A 17,821-nucleotide genomic window follows, 5' to 3' on the forward strand; every position below is an offset into this window, starting at 1 on the left:
GACCTGGGTGGAGACCTGGGTGCTTTGCTGAAAGTACGGGAAACGACACTGACTGAAACAGATGAGCTGTGTGAGGGAGACAGGAATCAACAAACCAACGTGAGACACAGTGAACAGACGGTGCAAACTGCAGACATACTGAGTTATTCTGACTAAACCTATAGTTAGTCTCAGTTATTTCTACAGACTCTGCCACAGTTCAGGATAAAGCCCAGAGGAGGACTGGCTCAGGCAACTGAACCATCCCTTAGTGATGCTGCTATAGGCCGAGGCTGCTGGGAGACTTCCCATGATCCTCTGCTCACCTCTCCTCTTCTCTCTGTCTCTCCTCAGACCCACTCTCTCATCTATTATCCTTTATTCCATGTCATTAACTCTGTGTCCTCTCTGTCCCGTCGTCTTGTGCCTGTCTCTCTCTGGTCTCTCTGTCTCTGTCTCTGTCTGCAGGTGTCTCTGTCTGTGGTTCCTTTGAGGATGGAGCTTCACTTTACTCTTTCATTTGAAGCTTCCTGACATCAGTTATGTTTCTGAGAAGGAAAGCAGATTAATTCATTTTCAGATTTCATTTTTACTAAAAATTAAATGAAACTGAATTACATGCTTGATTTATTCCGTCTCTGCTGGAGTTCAAAGACACAGAGGTGGGTCATACTGATGAGGTTCTTCCTTTTCACAGTAAACACTGTATTCCAAATCATATTTCAAATACTGAACGGAAGCATTTTGGATTTTACGGTGAACAGAAAAGTTTTTTCTTTGCCCCTAATCACCCCAAAGTTCTTTTCATTAAGCAAAGGTTAAGCAGCCAGATCACAGCTGTCAGGATCAGAGTCAGTGAACTGGAACTAACTGTCTTTATGCTTCAGGATCAGCCCTGAGGACCAATCACAGCTGCGTCTCTGTCCCCTCACAGTGAGTCATCACAGTAATTTGCCTTCTCACGTCAACAGCCTCTGATTAAATGACTGGAATGAAAACAGCACAGATGTGTGTATTATTTATCAAACACATGGACCGCTCCACCCACGTTACATGATCACAGTGAAGAGATTTGTTGAAAGGTGAATTCATCTGGCCGTTATCAGACGATAAGATGTCAGTTGTCTTATGTGAAATGTAGCATCTGCTGTTTTTGTAGCTTGATCCACACAAGAGACTAAAAGTCAGCGTATGGCTGCGTGAATTCGTGTTTGTCCCAGTGCCCAAACTTTATGAAAGCACAGCACTTAACCACAGTGATGGACACCTGGCTCATGATGGACCGGGCAGTGAGGTGTGTTTGGTACCGGCTTCAGGAGGCCTGTGAGGTGGCTCCACTCTCCCAACCTTTGTCAAATCGTTCCTGAATCTTTAATCCAGCCTCAGACCTGTTTAATACAGTAGCACTCAAACAGGATTGGCGATGTCAACCCCCCAGGGACATGGTTGCCAGCTGTTCCATCCCCCTGGTGGCAGGTCAGCACTCACACATCTGATGGGTGGAGCAGGGTGGGAGGGGATTCCTGTAAAGTGGGAGAATCTTCTTAACTTGTCACAGATTGCCACAGCGAGAGGACGAGAGGGACGCTGAGCCCGAGGACGCAATAAAACACCACAGAGGACTGGATATTTCACATGCCCCATCCTGTCCTGGAGGTTTTCGTCCTCACACCTGGATTTGAAGATTTTGGGTTGGCAACATTTATGGATTGCTAAGAGGACACGGGACAGGTGACTCACAATGGCCGTGGCTTTGGACGCAGTGTGGGTGAGGGTGAAGAATGTCTGCAAACAGAATGGGCTCCTCATCATGTCAGTGATGGCTGTGGTCATTGGCTGTCTCCTGGGATTCTTCCTGAGGACACGGCGTCTCACAGAGCAGGTCAGTCCGTCTTTCAATGACCCGGTGTGACGTCCTGCAGGCAGAAGACGGGATGTGGGAGACAAAGCTGCACAGATGTTAGAGGCTTCTCCTTATCTCATCTCACACTTTTCAGAACCGAAAACGCTGCTCACACATTAATGACTCGATATTACTCTAAGACAGTTTCCAGTTTCATTCGTGTCGTGAAAATCAAATTCTAGATTTTAAATGTGCTTAAATAGATCACATAGTGATCATGTTCCAAAGATACCTCCGGTACGTGGTAGTTGCACTGTAACTCAGACTTGCAAACTTTATTTCATATTCTAGTGGAAATCGCAAAGTTTGAGTCTGAGAAAAAAAAAGCCTGAAATGATTCACAAGATTTCTGGAATATTCCCCTTTGATGGAACCACAGCAAACTCAGGGAACTGTTGGGTTAGAAATAAAGAGGAAAAACTGTTGTTAAAGGGTTAGTGAGCACACACACACACACACACACACACACACATACTGGGGCAGAGGGCTGAGGTGAGGTGCAGAGGTGTTGGTTGGTACCTGAGAACCAGCTCCCAGTAAACGGACTGAAGCTTCAGCACGTTGTTCTGAGCACAGCAGCTTCATGTTGCAGCTCCTTTCCTTTCACATCACTCTTCTGACTAAAGCTCTGTCATATTCTCAAATAGGCCTAAAAATAGCCTGTGACTCCTTTACTTTCACAATAGGGGATTACAATCCAATCTGACAAATGCTTTCTCTAATTGTACATCAGATAAAAGAGTCTGTCAGTGTGACGCATCACAGGACTCCAGAGGCTCAGACCAGATCCCTGAGGGTCTGAGAGTCTGAGCTGAGAGGGGAAGTACACGCAGTGGGTGTGTGTGTGTGCGCGTGTGTGTGTGCGTGTGTGTGCGTGTGTGTGCGCGTGCGTGTGTGTGTGTGTGTGTGTGTGTGTGTGTGTGTGTGTGTGTGTGTGTGTGCGTGTGTGTGCGTGTGTGTGTGTGTGTGTGTGTGTGTGTGTGCGTGCGTGTGTGTGCATGTCTGACATTAGTGAGGTGAAATGAAAGTCGACTTATTCTGAGGAGAAATCAAACCAATCAGCATTACACAACTGGTATTTGTGAAAAAAAGTTGTCATTCCGTTGGGTGTGTTGTCGTTCCGTTGGGTGTGTTGTCGTTCCGTTGGGTGTGTTGTCGTTCCGTTGGGTGTGTTGTCGTTCCGTTGGGTGTGTTGTCGTTCCGTTGGGTGTGTTGTCGTTCCGTTGGGTGTGTTGTTGTTCCGTTGGGTGTGTTGTCGTTCCGTTGGGTGTGTTGTTGTTCTGTACTGTCTGAGAGTCAGATTCCTTGTTTCTATGAACAAACTGATTGTGAAATTAAAAAGAGCATCAGTTAAAAACAGACTTATATGAAAGAAGTTAAACAGTTTGCACACAGGAACACGCTGTGGCTCAGTGTGTGACACAGATCTGGGTTATGGCAGAACCACACTGCCTGATCAGCTGATGGTGGTGTGATCAGCTGACACACACACACACACCTGAACATCGGTGCTGAAGCTCCTGATGGGCTCATGTTTACAGACATTCTGTTTTTTTCTTTATTCTTTTCTGGTGACTGAGTTTTCCTGCTCTGAGAAACATCACAAACAAACCTGAGTTTGTGGAGCATTCGTTTAAGCATTCGGGTTTTCCGTCCCTCCATCCGTCCGTCCCTCCGTCCGTCCTGGATTCTTCTACGTACGATTTGATGCTTTGAGGTCTCTGTCAAACTTTGCACAAATGTTGACTGTGACTCAAGGATGAACCGATTAGATTGTGGAGGTCAGAGGTCAAAGGTCAAGGTCACCAGTGCCTGCCAGCGTGCCACACACATCAGAAGCATCAGCGTTGGTGGTTTGACTTAAACAAATCTGATTAATGAGAATAATAAATAGGTTGTTTGAAGCCGGACTCTGTGGATCGTACACTGAAAAGCACTGATCAGTTCTCTCTCCCAGTCTCACTGTGTGGTACGAGCTGCTGATGTTATTGAGTCAGTTCACTGACTCTGTGGCTCCTAACTGCTTCTGCTGCTGTTACACTGAGTCTTAGCATTTAGCTTTATCCCACAGCTGCTGCTGCTGCTCTGTGCTGAGCTGAGTGCTACAACTTAATGTTTTGTATGAGTGAGATGATTGTTGTCGATTCATATTGTTTCATACTCAGCTGATAAAACTGCAGCTACACACACACACACACACACACACACCTCCTCTGCTGATCCTGCTCTTACACAGTAAACTAAGCTCTCTGCTTAATGCCACAGAAAAGCTCTTTAACCGTCCTCGTGCTGCAGCCCCTCCATCCACCGTCCTCCCTGACGTCACCTCACACTTTCTTCCATCTGCTCTGGACAATGCACAACTTTCACATGTTAATTATCATTATCAGCATTATCATATTAATGAGCAGGTAGATGCTGCATCAGCCCGTCATGTTTCTCAGCCCGGCAGGAGACAGACAGCGTGATGATACCTGCAGATATACAGACGATGGCAACATGGAGGAGAAGAAACATGCCACAGCTTCTGACTGCATTCAAGAACGAATGGAAATCAAAGCACTGACGCTCTGTGGCCAGCCTTTAACTGGTTTAAGCTAAAGTTAGCTAAGAGCTAGCACGAAAAGTAAACTTTGAAACCCTGACACAGTTAGCATGATCACGATCTGAGACACACACAGAATGTAGAAGCATGTTGTCTTTAACACAGATTAGCAATCAGCATAGTTTACTGTCAGCTGAAAGTCGCTGATGTGAAGCCAGCAGGAACGTTAGCGTTAGCATAGCATAGCCACTGTTCTTAATTCCATGAGAACTTGAAACACAAAGTTTAGGAAATATAAATATAAAATGAACGACTTTGTTCCTGCTGCCACGCAGCTGCAGAGGGAACGTACACAGTGTAAGAGATGAAATATCTCAGCCTCTTATCTGAACATTAAAATTCGTTCACTTGTTTGAGTCGTGCCTGTGAAGTTTCCTCACATCATCCAACCACATTGCTTTGGGTCGTGTCAGGACGTTATGTCCTCTGAGATGCTCCAGCTTATCTGTGAAACCACTGCCTGCTCTGCAGCAGCTGCTCCTCGTTTATCGTTCTCTACGTCCTCCTCGTCTTTTAGTGGCGTCAGGTGTCATGACGCCACTAAAAGACGAGGGAACGCTAAACATTCCCTCGGTGTGTTCAGTTCCTTGCACATGAGGAGAAATGCAGCTGTTTTCATGACTGTAAATATGTCATGTGTGCTCGCAGTTTACAGGCGTGTGACTGAATTCTGTGAAACAAACCTTTTTCCAACATACAACACCTTCAACAGCTGTTACCTTTAACTTGACAAACAGTTTCCTGTTTTCTCATCCTGCAGACAGAGAACGTTTCCGTCCACCTGAGGAATGTAATGTAGCTCTGTGTCCTTGGGGACATACTGTCTCCTTAGGGACATACAGTACCTGGCTGTGTTCACCAGCTTGTCACTAACTGGATCTGCCTGCAGTCTGCTGCTGAGCAGACAGTCAACAGTGACGCTTCTTTGTTTTGCCAAATACATTCTGTAGTGCAGTGCTAATTTAATGTAGCTGAAAAAACCAGGAGGTGGATTATGGGAGCACAGAGCTGCAGCCAGGATTCCCGTCCTGGATGTGGACGGCTTTAGTTTCCTTTCACACAGAAACTGTCATGCCATCGGTCACCAGCCTTTTGTCTTTGGGAGAATAATTGAACTGTTGAAGGACAGTTAGACGTTTAAGTGCACTATTGTCAAACACTGACTCGTGTTTCAGATTTAAACCACACTGTGACTGCAGTGATGACATGGGAGGAAAGATCCTGATGCACTGCCAGGTCTGTCTGCAGGAAACAGCACGGCTGACAGAAAACAGCTGTCCACTGCGTTAAGCCCAGTGGACACTGAGACAAACACACACAAAACCTGTGAGAGCTGCAGACTTCTGCCAAACTGTCACCACAACTCCTGGACGCTGTAAATGTGTCACTTGTGGTTTATGTGTGACGTGGATTGGCCTCTCTCCTCGTCTCCTCCGTGTAGATTTACTGGACCTCTCCGTGTTTAGATGCGACTCTCTGACTCCTGCCTTCTCTTCTACCTCCTCTGGCAAGTCGTACGAATTACCCTCCTCGAACCTCTGGCAGCACACACAGTGTACTGAGTAACACAGGATTGGGACTGGAATGAAGAAAAAAAAAGCCGTTTTTAAAACAGAGGAACATGTTGTGGTGTTTTGGGAGTGTCTCATTTCTTCAGCTGACCAACCTTCCGCCCCTGGCAGGAAGTACTACGGTCATTTTCAGATAAAAATGTGCATATCAGCCCTTTAACTGGGGAGTAAAGAGAGCGGCTTTGGACTGGCCTGAGATCGGAGGGTTGCCGGTTCGATCCCTCAACCAAGCGCAACGGACATGAGTGGTGATGATGGAGATTCTTTATGTCTGAGATTGTGGCTATTTTAATGGCACTTAGTGAATACTGTAATATTCAGCTTTGACCTTTTAATTCATAGTTAGCAGCTGAACTGTTAGCAAACATAGATTAAAGCACCATCATGGATTTCCTCAGTAATGCAGCTTCGTCCGCTGTGTGTGATAAAGCTAAAGGAGGATTTATAGCTCTGCCTCACAGCATGTCCAGCAGCTATGGAGCAACATCGTCCTTCATGTGCAGCTGTGTCACGGCCACCTGATGAACTGAAGTCAGCACAACAAGCTCTGCGAGAACTCTGCGAGAACGCTGAGAGAACTCTGCGAGAACGCTCAGAGAACTCTGCGAGAACGCTGAGAAAACTCTGCGAGAACGCTCAGAGAACTCTGTGAGAACGCTGCGAGAACGCTGAGAAAACTGCGAGAACGCTCAGAGAACTCTGTGAGAACGCTGTGAGAACGCTGTGAGAACGCTCAGAGAACTCTGTGAGAGCGCTGTGAGAACGCTGTGAGAACGCTCAGAGAACTCTGTGAGAACGCTGCGAGAACGCTGAGAAAACTGCGAGAACGCTCAGAGAACTCTGTGAGAACGCTGTGAGAACGCTCAGCAGGTTAAGGAAGACTTTTCATACTATCACTGTCATTTAATACATAAAACACATCAGTTACATTAATATGTCAACTTTGTGATTCATTGTCACACCATGAGATGGACACGTCGCCCACATGAACAGGTCATAATGTGTCACACTCTTCTGTATGAAGTGACTGTGCTTCATCTGGGTTTTGTATTGGCTTTGGCTGAATGTCTCTGTGGGTCTCTGTGGCCAGTGTGGACAGGAACAATTAAAAGCTCAACACACAAACACCAGTGTAGACATCAGCAGACACGGGCAGCTGTGAAGCATCAATCCTTACATTCACTGTAGAAAGATGAAGGACGGTGGAGACGACTCCGTCTTTCTCATTTTCTTACAAAGTGATGAGTCGTTTTCCATCCTAACTTTGTTGGTGGAGAAAAACAGAGTTTTTGCTCCTCTCTTCCTGATGTTGTGTTACTGTGCTAACGTTCGGCTCCAGACACTCTAACAATGTTCATTAGTTTTTAAACTGTCTCAAGCTGTCTGATGGGCTTCCTGAAATGACCTGTCACCATCATCTCTGGTCCTCTCTTCCTGTCAGGAGGTGAAGTACTTCCAGTTTCCTGGAGAGCTGCTAATGAGGATGCTGAAGATGCTGATTCTGCCGCTCGTTGTGTCCAGGTAACGATGTCTGTCTCCAGCCCTTCATTATAATACAGTTATCATTAATATGATGAATCAGCCTCACAGTTTTGATTGAATTCTTTCTGTGCTGCACATAATTGGCTCAGCTTGTACATCAGCAGGTTGTTCTCATCATTTAGCGAAAAGCATTTAGAGCTGTCAGCTCTTCAGACATTAGGTCTGAGACACGTCGTGTCTGTGATCACATTCCACTTTGCTCCCCACGCGTTTCTATGACCAATGGATCTGACCCGGTCTCGTTACACAGCCAGTTCATGTAAAAACTAACATGTTGTGAGGCAAAGCAATATGCTTCACTATGCTCCCAGAATAATCAGCGACAGACCACGTAAAGTTCATAACTCATTATATTTACTGTTTTATCTTTAACTTACTGTGACAATTGTGTTGTAATACACACACACACACACACACCTCTATAATCTACTGCTTTGTGTGTGTGTTGTATCCTGACAGCAGCAGAAATAATGAATGAGCTTGACATGATAAAAATATTTGAATCAATACGAACTCAATGTTTAACATGTCAGATTAAAATCAGGCTGAAGCAGTTCACAGTGTGTGAGTGAGTTCAGTGAATGAATCAAAGACTGCGAGGAGACAGAGGACAGAGATCACAGGACAGAGGACAAGGATCACAGGACAGAGATCACAGGACAGAGGACAGAGATCACAGGACAGAGGTCACAGGACAGAGGACAAGGATCACAGGACAGAGATCACAGGACAGAGCACAGAGATCACAGGACAGAGGACAGAGGTCACAGGACAGAGGACAAGGATCACAGGACAGAGATCACAGGTCAGAGGACAGAGATCACAGGACAGAGGACAGAGGTCACAGGACAGAGATCACAGGTCAGAGGACAGGGATCACAGGACAGAGGACAGGGATCACAGGACAGAGATCACAGGACAGAGGACAGGGATCAGGTCCCGGTCTCAGGTCCCGCCCTCAGGTCCCAGTCTCAGGTCCCGCCCTCGGGCCCCGCTCTCGGGTCCCGCCCTCGGGTCCCGCTCTCGGGTCCCGCCCTCGGGTCCCGCCCTCAGGTCCTGCTCCCAGCATGCTGTTGCAGCACGTTGATCATTGCTGTTTCTTTGTTCAGTGCTTTGATTATATTTCGTAGAGTGATCCTGTTTACTGACCATGAAATCATCTGCAGCAGTCCTTTGAAAAAGACAGTGGACAGTTGAGTGTCTCTCCTCTGGTCTTCATGCATTAACTAACATGGACGTCTCGTCCTCCAGTTTGATGTCAGGACTGGCTGCCCTCGACGCTAAGTGTTCCAGTCGGCTTGGTCTGATCACAGTGTCTTATTACCTGTGGACCACCTTTGTGGCCGTGATAGTGGGGATCATCATGGTCTCCATCATCCATCCGGGTGGTGCAGCCCAGAAAGAGGACTCCGAGGACAGTGGCAAGCCTATCATGAGTTCTGCTGATGCTCTGCTAGACCTCATCCGGTAAGACCAGCATGACATCCGACTATGCACGTGCACACCATGAACAACTGATTCCCAGGTCACGGTTCCAACATACGTGAACATGACTCATCTCCTGTCAGCCAGTTTGGCAGAAACAGGACAGTGTAGAGCGGATGCTGCTCATTGTCTGACCTTATGTGGCAGCAGCAGCAGTCCACATCCGCCATGTCAAGTGTTTCTGTTCCAGTAATCAGAGACGCTGTTAGAGGAGACTTAGAGGAGAGAAAAAACATGGGTGGAGCTGCAGCGAGGCTCCGTCCTCAGAAAAAAGCTTTACAGATTATTTCTGTGCTGCAGGGATTTGTGTTGTCAAGGTTTAAGGCCGATGTATGGAAGCGAATTCTGCAGCTGTGGCACGATGTCAACAAAAAGACGAGGATGCAAACGACAGCAGCAGGTCTCTGCATGAGCCGAGCCTCTGGACATTCCAGATGGCACAGCGGCAGTGGGTCGGCTAACGCTAACCCTCTCACTGCTAGCACTGCTGTACGGCATGTTCCCAAAACCGTAAACTCTTTCTTTCTTCTTCTTTCTCTTTGGTCTTATTCTAGTCAAGTTGAATAGAAATCACACCTTTATGGAGGAGACACCATCCTCACACCATCCTCATCATTCTCATCATCCTCACACCATCCTCATCATTCTCATCATCCTCACACCATCCTCATCATCCTCACACCATCCTCACACCATCCTCATCATCTTCACACCATCCTCATCATTCTCATCATCCTCACACCATCCTCACACCATCCTCATCATCCTCATCATCCTCACACCATCCTCACACCATCCTCATCATCCTCATCATCCTCACACCATCCTCACCATTCTCATCATCCTCACACCATCCTCACACCATCCTCATCATCCTCATCATCCTCACACCATCCTCATCATCCTCACACCATCCTCACACCATCCTCACACCATCCTCATCATTCTCATCATCCTCACACCATCCTCACACCATCCTCATCATCCTCATCATCCTCACACCATCCTCATCATCCTCATCATCCTCACACCATCCTCACACCATCCTCATCATCCTCATCATCCTCACACCATCCTCACACCATCCTCACACCATCCTCATCATCCTCACACCATCCTCACACCATCCTCATCATTCTCATCATCCTCACACCATCCTCACACCATCCTCATCATCCTCACACCATCCTCATCATCCTCATCATCCTCACACCATCCTCATCATCCTCACACTATCCTCACACCATCCTCATCATCTTCATCATCCTCACACCATCCTCATCATCCTCATACCATCCTCATCATCCTCACACCATCCTCACACCATCCTCATCATCCTCATCATCCTCACACCATCCTCTCATCATCCTCACACCATCCTCACACCATCCTCATCATCCTCACACCATCCTCACACCATCCTCACACCGTCCTCATCATCCTCACACCATCCTCACACCATCCTCACACCATCCTCATCATCCTCACACCATCCTCACACCATCCTCATCATCCTCACACCATCCTCATCATCCTCACATCATCCTTCAGGTCTCACCCTCTGTGGCCCTGAGGACCAGCTGGAAGCTGAGAGCTATACCACCCTAACCCTACTCTGGGATTCAGCTTCGACTGAAAAACATTTCATCTTCAGTTTCTTAGAGCCAGTAGCATTAAACAGAATTACACACACACACACACACACACACACACACACACACTGACACACACACACACACACACACATTGACACACAGACTCTGGCTCTGCTGAGTTGAACTGGTTTCTTTGCTCTCAACTTCTCATGTGTGTTTGCAGGTTTTAAGGATCATACAGCTTCTGTAAAACAGCAGAGGTCAGCTCACCTTCTGTCACCTGGTCTGATGAACTGAGGGACAGTGTCTTTAAACAAAGACAGTGTCCTCACCATCAGTTAGCTGCTCGGTCGTCTCAGCTCCACACTGGTGGAATGTAAGGAGGGTTTAACTCTGCAGAGACGTATTCCTCACGAGTCACTCTCTGTTTCTCTTCCTCCCGTTGGATCTGAACACAGTCACGGAGTCTGTGTTGAATTAAACGCTGAGTCATAGTTTTAACAGGGAAACATTCAGGCTGTAAAGACAACAACCGGTTCCAAACTGTGCACCAACAGAGGCTGACTGAGGCAGAGACAGTGCTGTGCAGGTACAGGTCTTAATGAACTGGTCACATTTTGGATGGTTCAGATTCCTGTTCACATTTTCTGGTTTGTCTGTATTTTAGAAAAACAACATGTTATTGTTGTGTTGTTGCTGCGTTAAGAGTTCATCTTACTGCCATTTGTGAGAGGAACATTGTGTTTTTCCTTCTCCTCAGCTTTAAGCTGTTCCTCGGTGCATATTTCACTGAGACACCTTTGTATGTGATTAGGTTTGTGCAGCTGTGGAGTCAGTGTGAGAGATAAATGAGTCTGTTTCTGTCTGCTCAAACAGCAGAGAGCGTGGTGAGAGGAGGCAGTGGAACGCAGCCTCACAGGTGTGGCAAAACAGAAACTACACATATTTGGATACAGGTCAGAGTGAGGTTTTAGTCGAGGTTAAAAAAAAAAACAGATTTCTCTGAAATTCAAACAGTCGCAGCAGAAAGCTCTCGGCTGTTTGTTTCAGTGCAGTGACCCCTGCCTCTGGTTTTTCTTAAATTATAGGATATGATGAAAAAACAGAAAATATTCTAACAAGGAACAGGACAAGCTGCAGCTGCAGTCAGACAGACCAGCGACTGAAGAACTGATTTCAGCGTGAGCTGGTTCGTTCAGACAAACGGGGAAATGATGTCAGCTGATGTATCTCGCAGTCACAACACAACAGTCTTGTTTACTTTTTGTCGTGTTTTTTTTAAATGCTTTTTTGGTACAAGTGTGAATAATTAGGTGCCAACACCTGGAAACAGCTGACGTAATGAAAGCTACGCTGTTCACAGCCTCCTGCTCTGTATCATGTGACTCAGTCACTTCATCTGCAGATGAAGCAGGAACCTTTAAAACTCGTCTTCAGCTCCGGTGTGAAGGAGCTCCGACGTGAAGGAGCTCCGGCGTGACCTGACTGTAACCAGAGAAGCACAGACAGTGTGGGAGACAAATCCCTGTATGCAAACACTAGCACTTATTAATGTTCCTGTCTTTCAGCAACATGTTCCCATCGAACCTGGTCCAGGCCACCTTCCAGCAGGTAAGACCTCTGACACCACGCTCAGCACGTACAAACACAAACGCCCCGTCTGTTCAGGACAGAAATCCAAATCTGTTTCTGCTTCTGTTTCCTGGAACAGTATCGAACGAGCAGTGAGTACATCGTGAAACCCAAACCCACAGTGAGTCAGGCCCAATCACAGTCCACCACACGGCGAGCGCTCATCTACGGTATCCAGGACGACAATGGAACTGACATCCAGAACTTTGCCCTTGACCTGACTCCGCCCCCTGATGTGCTCATACGCACACGGGAAGGAACAAGCGATGGAATGAACGTCCTTGGAATAGTGATTTTTTCAGCCACCATGGGTAAAAACACATTATTTCACTCTGAGTTCTGTTATTCACGTCCTGTCAGAACTTTAAAGACTGTGCCTCGTGTCGTCGCAGGTATTATGTTGGGGAGAATGGGGCCGAATGGCAGCGCCTTGGTGAACTTCTGCCAGAGTCTGAACGAGGCCGTCCTTCGAATCGTTGCCATTGTTATATGGTGAGTTTTTATAGATGGATTTTCCAAACAGGAGAAGATGCAAATGCAACGGACGGGTTCAAACTCACGACGTGACAGTTTACTGCAGAAACCTGTTTCTGTGCAGAACAATCCACCAACTTATCAGAATCCAGGGCTCTGACCAGAACCCCCAGGAGTCTAAACTAAACTGGAACTGCACATACGTTCTGTTCGGAACATGGTTGAAGAAGCAACAGATTGTTTTGAATGAATGAAACTCTGCATGAAACACCAGGCGGTGGTTGGGGCGGATGGTGGACGTGCACAGCACACGAGACCAGGTCTCACATCCAGAGTCCAGTCTGTGGTTTGGTTTAGGCAACAGGAGTCTAAAGTCACTGAACCACAGTCTTTACACAAACGCTGCCACTGCCCAAACACAAGCAGCTGGATAATGCTGTGAAACACTACACGACATGACATGACGAAGGTTTTCCACCCGTTTCCTCTGAGGTTCGAGCAGTTTCAGGTCAACAAGGTGGATAATTTCCACAACTCTTCACTGTGACCACTGCTGACTTTGAACGTCTCCTCATCCAGGTACTTCCCGTTTGGCATCGTGTTCCTGGTGGCTGGTAAGATCCTGGAGATGAGTGATCCTTCAGCCATGGGGAAGAAGCTGGGATTCTACGCCGTCACGGTGGTGTTTGGTCTGGTGCTGCACGGCTTGTTCATCCTGCCTGCCATGTACTTCTTCATCACCAAAAAGAGCCCCATCGTTTACATCCGGGGAATCCTGCAGGCGCTGCTCATCGCGCTCGCAACCTCCTCCAGGTACAGACACTACAGAGGGAACAGGCTCAGCATCATCAAACATTATCATTATTTGTTTATACAGATGAAAAAGGAAGTGAATGAGTTTTAATGCTAATGCTGCACAGCCTTTACTTTCCCATCCACTCACTGGAACACGACCATTAAAACAAACAGCAAACATCTGGTGTGTGTGGGACGGGACTGGAATGTAAAGGAGCATCCTGCACATTTGATTAGACTGGCACCTGTCCAGCTGAGTGTGCGTGTGCACAGATCAGTAAAACACATCAGTGTCTGCTGACCACCGAACCTTTGAATTCCCTGAGCTCTCAGTCTTCTTCTCTGTCTTCCTCAGCTCTGCCACGTTGCCTATTACCTTCAAGTGCCTCCTGGAGAACAACCACATCGACCGCCGTATCATTCGCTTCGTGCTCCCCGTGGGCGCCACCATCAACATGGACGGCACCGCTCTCTATGAGGCTGTGGCAGCCATATTCATTGCACAAGTTAACAATTACGAGCTGGACTTTGGCCAGATCATCACCATCAGGTCAGTGAACCGTGCTGGGCACCATCTGTGCTTATAAGCTCATTAACATGGAACAATTTCACTGGGATTTTAAAGCAATGACATGAACAGAAATTCATTCTGGCTCCTCTGCTTTTTAAAATATCCACTTTAATTCTCCCGATTGGTTGGAACACGTGTGCAGGACGATGACTGACACATTAATTATGGAAAGTGTCACATTTATTTATCTATATATTTTCTATTCATTTGTCAATAATTTCCTTTTGTGTTTTACATTTTGAAAAACTGGTCATTGTTCCAGTTGCATCCTCACCGGGATTCATGTGTTCATGTGCTGGAAAGTTCCTGTGATCACATGAAGAAATTCTGAAAATCCCTGGGGTGAATCTGAAACTGTTCCCAGTTTCCGTTTTCACTGCTACACACAAGAAAAGCCTGTTAATGTTTAAATGCTCAGAGAAAAAACACACAGTGAATCTGCAGCGAGGTGGAAGAGATGCTAATACACACTGACAGAACCAGTCAGTGGGAATGTTGTTTGCTTTGCATTCTTAATGCTTTTTCATCTTTGATGCTACAAAATAAAATGAAGCACAGAGTAAGAAAATGCTCTCATTGATCTGATGATGCTTTTCGCTGTTAAACTTCATCAGAGCCTCATTTAACTCTTGATTAACACAGAAACATGTCAGCGGCTGTAGCTGCCCACCTCCCTGTATTAACCACTGTATGTTTTTTTCCATATAATTCCAAATAGCAACTGTAGATTGAAACTATCGGCTTATCTCTGTCTGAAAGAGACATGTGGCCTCGATAAACCACCACATCCCAGTCACGCCACTGCTCCACCTCTGACCCCAGCCTGCCCCCACCATCTCTCACCATCGTGCACTGATGAGGGGTGGGATCAGCCTCAGCCTCTGCAGCAGATATCAGATGTTCATGTGGTTCACTCCGCTCACTGTGTCTCTGCTGATGAACTCATCTCGTTTAACATCACGTTGTTCACAGTTTCTGTGGAGACATCATGAGTTTATTCAGCCCAGTATGAAAACGTGTCAAGTCTTTCAGAGTGTTTCTGTGTGTGCCCAGAGCTCAGCGCTGTCAGCAGAGCCGCCATGACGGTGATGACAGTTTCCCTCTGAGGGATGAATAAAGTATCTATCTATCTGTGGGATCAGGCATACATAATCCTACAGGTCAGAGACTGAGAACAAACTGTCCAGTGTGAGTGTAAGTCGCAGGAGACTGGGCTGGTCCACCACAGAGTCTCTGTACGATCCCACAGCAGGATCGTACAGAGGAGGAGCCGCAGTCGGAAATATTCCGATTCTACAGCTGAAGTGCAGAAAAGTATGTGCTGATGCATCAGACAACTTTCTGGACAAAATGCAAACTTAAGAGACAATGAATGAAGCATCAGTAAATATTTCCAGGTAGGAGTTTGACTTTTGAGGAGGAAACATGTTCAGTTTCTCTGTGCCATCACACTGACCTCCCACATCTCCACCAGCATCACAGCCACTGCAGCCAGTATTGGTGCTGCAGGGATACCACAAGCTGGACTCGTCACCATGGTGATTGTGTTAACATCTGTGGGGTTGCCAACCGACGACATCACTCTGATTATCGCTGTAGACTGGGCTCTGTAAGTAGCGTGTTCGCTTCCTTCACTTTGTCTAACAGATCCCAGAATAAAGAATCGTATTCTCTCTCAAACGTCTTCCTCCTCCACAGAGACAGGTTCCGCACCATGGTGAATGTCATGGGAGATGCTTTGGCCACAGGCATCATGGCACACATCTGCAGGAAAGACTTCATGAAGGAGGGAGACGGGGTGAGTTTCAATCCAGAAGAAGAAAAAGATCTTTTCTCTGCAGGAAGCAACAAAACAAACAGCGAGACAAAGTGTGAGAGAAATACACAGACTTAGTGCTGAGATGAAAACAGAGCAGCGGCTGGTTCCATGGAGCTGCTTCGCTCAGAGGTCAGAGGTCAGCCACCCAGTGTGATGTCAGTACTGAAAACACGACGTCACTTTTTCACTTTCCTGAAATGTCATTTAGGAAGGAAGGATATTTTAAAATGAAAATTATTGTAAACAATCTAAAATTCTGTGTAACTCCATCCTGTTTACTTCATAATATCTCTGTTTGGTTCCTGATTTTAAATTCTCATCGTCCCATAACTCCCCAACCCCCCACCCCCCCACCCACCCCTCACCCACCTCACCCCCCTCACCCCCAGGTGCCTTTGATCTGTGAGGCCAAACCAGCGATGAACACGCCACCTCTGATGAACTGTCACAACAACAACGGGAACTACCGGCCCCCTTCCTCAGGGGCCAAACACGAGCTCCCTCCTGACGTGGCCCGGCTCATGCAGCTGGAGGAGGGCGTCCGGCCGCCGTCAGACAGGAAGAAGCCTCCGATTCCCCCGAGGCACCTGAAGAAAAGCAAAGAGCACTGTACCATTGACATGAATGGCCTTGAGACCAACGTATAGCCTCCTCCAGGAATTTCAAGGGTTTTCTACACCTGTGCTGCCTGGACACCTGTACAGGTAGGAGGACAGCACGACCGAGCTCTTCTTCTTCTTCCAGCTGTGGCCGTGGAAACTTTGTGGAAGGAATTTTAATGTCGTCGTAGCTGTGAAATGGTTTCTGACTGGACAAGACTCATGTTGGCAGAGGAATTAAAAGGACAACAGCATGATTCTGCTCATAAAACTGGTTCTTGGTCTGGACCTTCAGGCCGAGCCTGCACCTGAACTCTGCACCTGAACTCCCAGATGTGGAATCAGCTGCGAGCGCTGGCATTGATTCACTGATTTCTACTTGATATTTACATTTTCTATGATTTTTTTTCTGTGTACAACATGATGTTAATAAGATGAATATTTCTAATGTTTTGTACTACGCTGCAAGCCGCCAGCTGTTTGTGTCCGAAGCATCAGGTGAGGACTGCAGGCGTCTGGTGTGAGCTGAATGATCCGGAGGCAAAGAGAAATGCCCCCACTGTTTAATTCTGCCTTAAAAAGCTGGTGGTACTGACGGTGAAGAAGAAGAAGAAGAAGAAGAGTCCTGGCTCATGAACAGCCTAAAATCAACCACTGGCAGTTTAACACAAAGCGTACAGGGTGAGTGGAAACATCCTGTATGTGCAGCACGTGAACGCTGGAGCTTCTCTGCTCGTTGAACTTGTCTCCATGATGCACTGAAGGTGTGAGGGTTGGATGGTTTCAGGTCTGTCAGTGGAAACAGGAAGTTCTGTGGCTGTAATGACTCCTCCTCTCACAGCGTGAAGCGACTGCACCTCAGCACACAACCAGCTTTATTCACACGCTGCTCCTCCTATAACACACACTGTTCACAGTAATAATCCTTGTGTGTCATCGCTGTGGGGGGGGGGGGGGGGGGGCAGCTCATACAGGCCAGAAATCAGTGACAGTGACACAGAGGCAGAAAATTCCTCTCCACAGCTCAGTCACAGGGAAGTCTGATGAATCCTGGGACGTCTTTGGAAGTCTCAGTCCTGGCAGCTGTGAGCTGTCTGTCCTGTCTGATACTGTAGATGGAAGCATTAAAGGCACAATCATTTTTTCATAGTAAAATTAACCTGTGAAGTCTCTGTCACATCACGCTCATGGCAGCTCAGCTCCACCTGCACACTGCTGTGATTAAACCTGTGGAGCTGCAGATAAAAAGGA

General features: G+C 47.0%; 1 protein-coding gene across 1 annotated transcript; it reads left to right on the forward strand.

Annotated features, from left to right (window-relative positions):
• Positions 1-1,720: 1,720 nt before the first annotated feature.
• On the forward strand, positions 1,721-17,740 carry slc1a7b (solute carrier family 1 member 7b). The gene is made up of 11 exons (XM_041039607.1): positions 1,721-1,861; positions 7,500-7,579; positions 8,852-9,067; positions 12,249-12,291; positions 12,392-12,623; positions 12,705-12,804; positions 13,366-13,599; positions 13,937-14,131; positions 15,627-15,761; positions 15,851-15,950; positions 16,361-17,740. The coding sequence occupies exons 1-11, from the start codon at positions 1,721-1,723 to the stop codon at positions 16,616-16,618; spliced, it is 1,734 nt and encodes a 577-aa protein (XP_040895541.1). The 3' UTR covers positions 16,619-17,740.
• Positions 17,741-17,821: the final 81 nt, after the last annotated feature.

This window comes from Toxotes jaculatrix, chromosome 6 (genome assembly GCF_017976425.1).
Source record: "Toxotes jaculatrix isolate fToxJac2 chromosome 6, fToxJac2.pri, whole genome shotgun sequence".
NCBI lineage: Eukaryota > Metazoa > Chordata > Actinopteri > Toxotidae > Toxotes > Toxotes jaculatrix.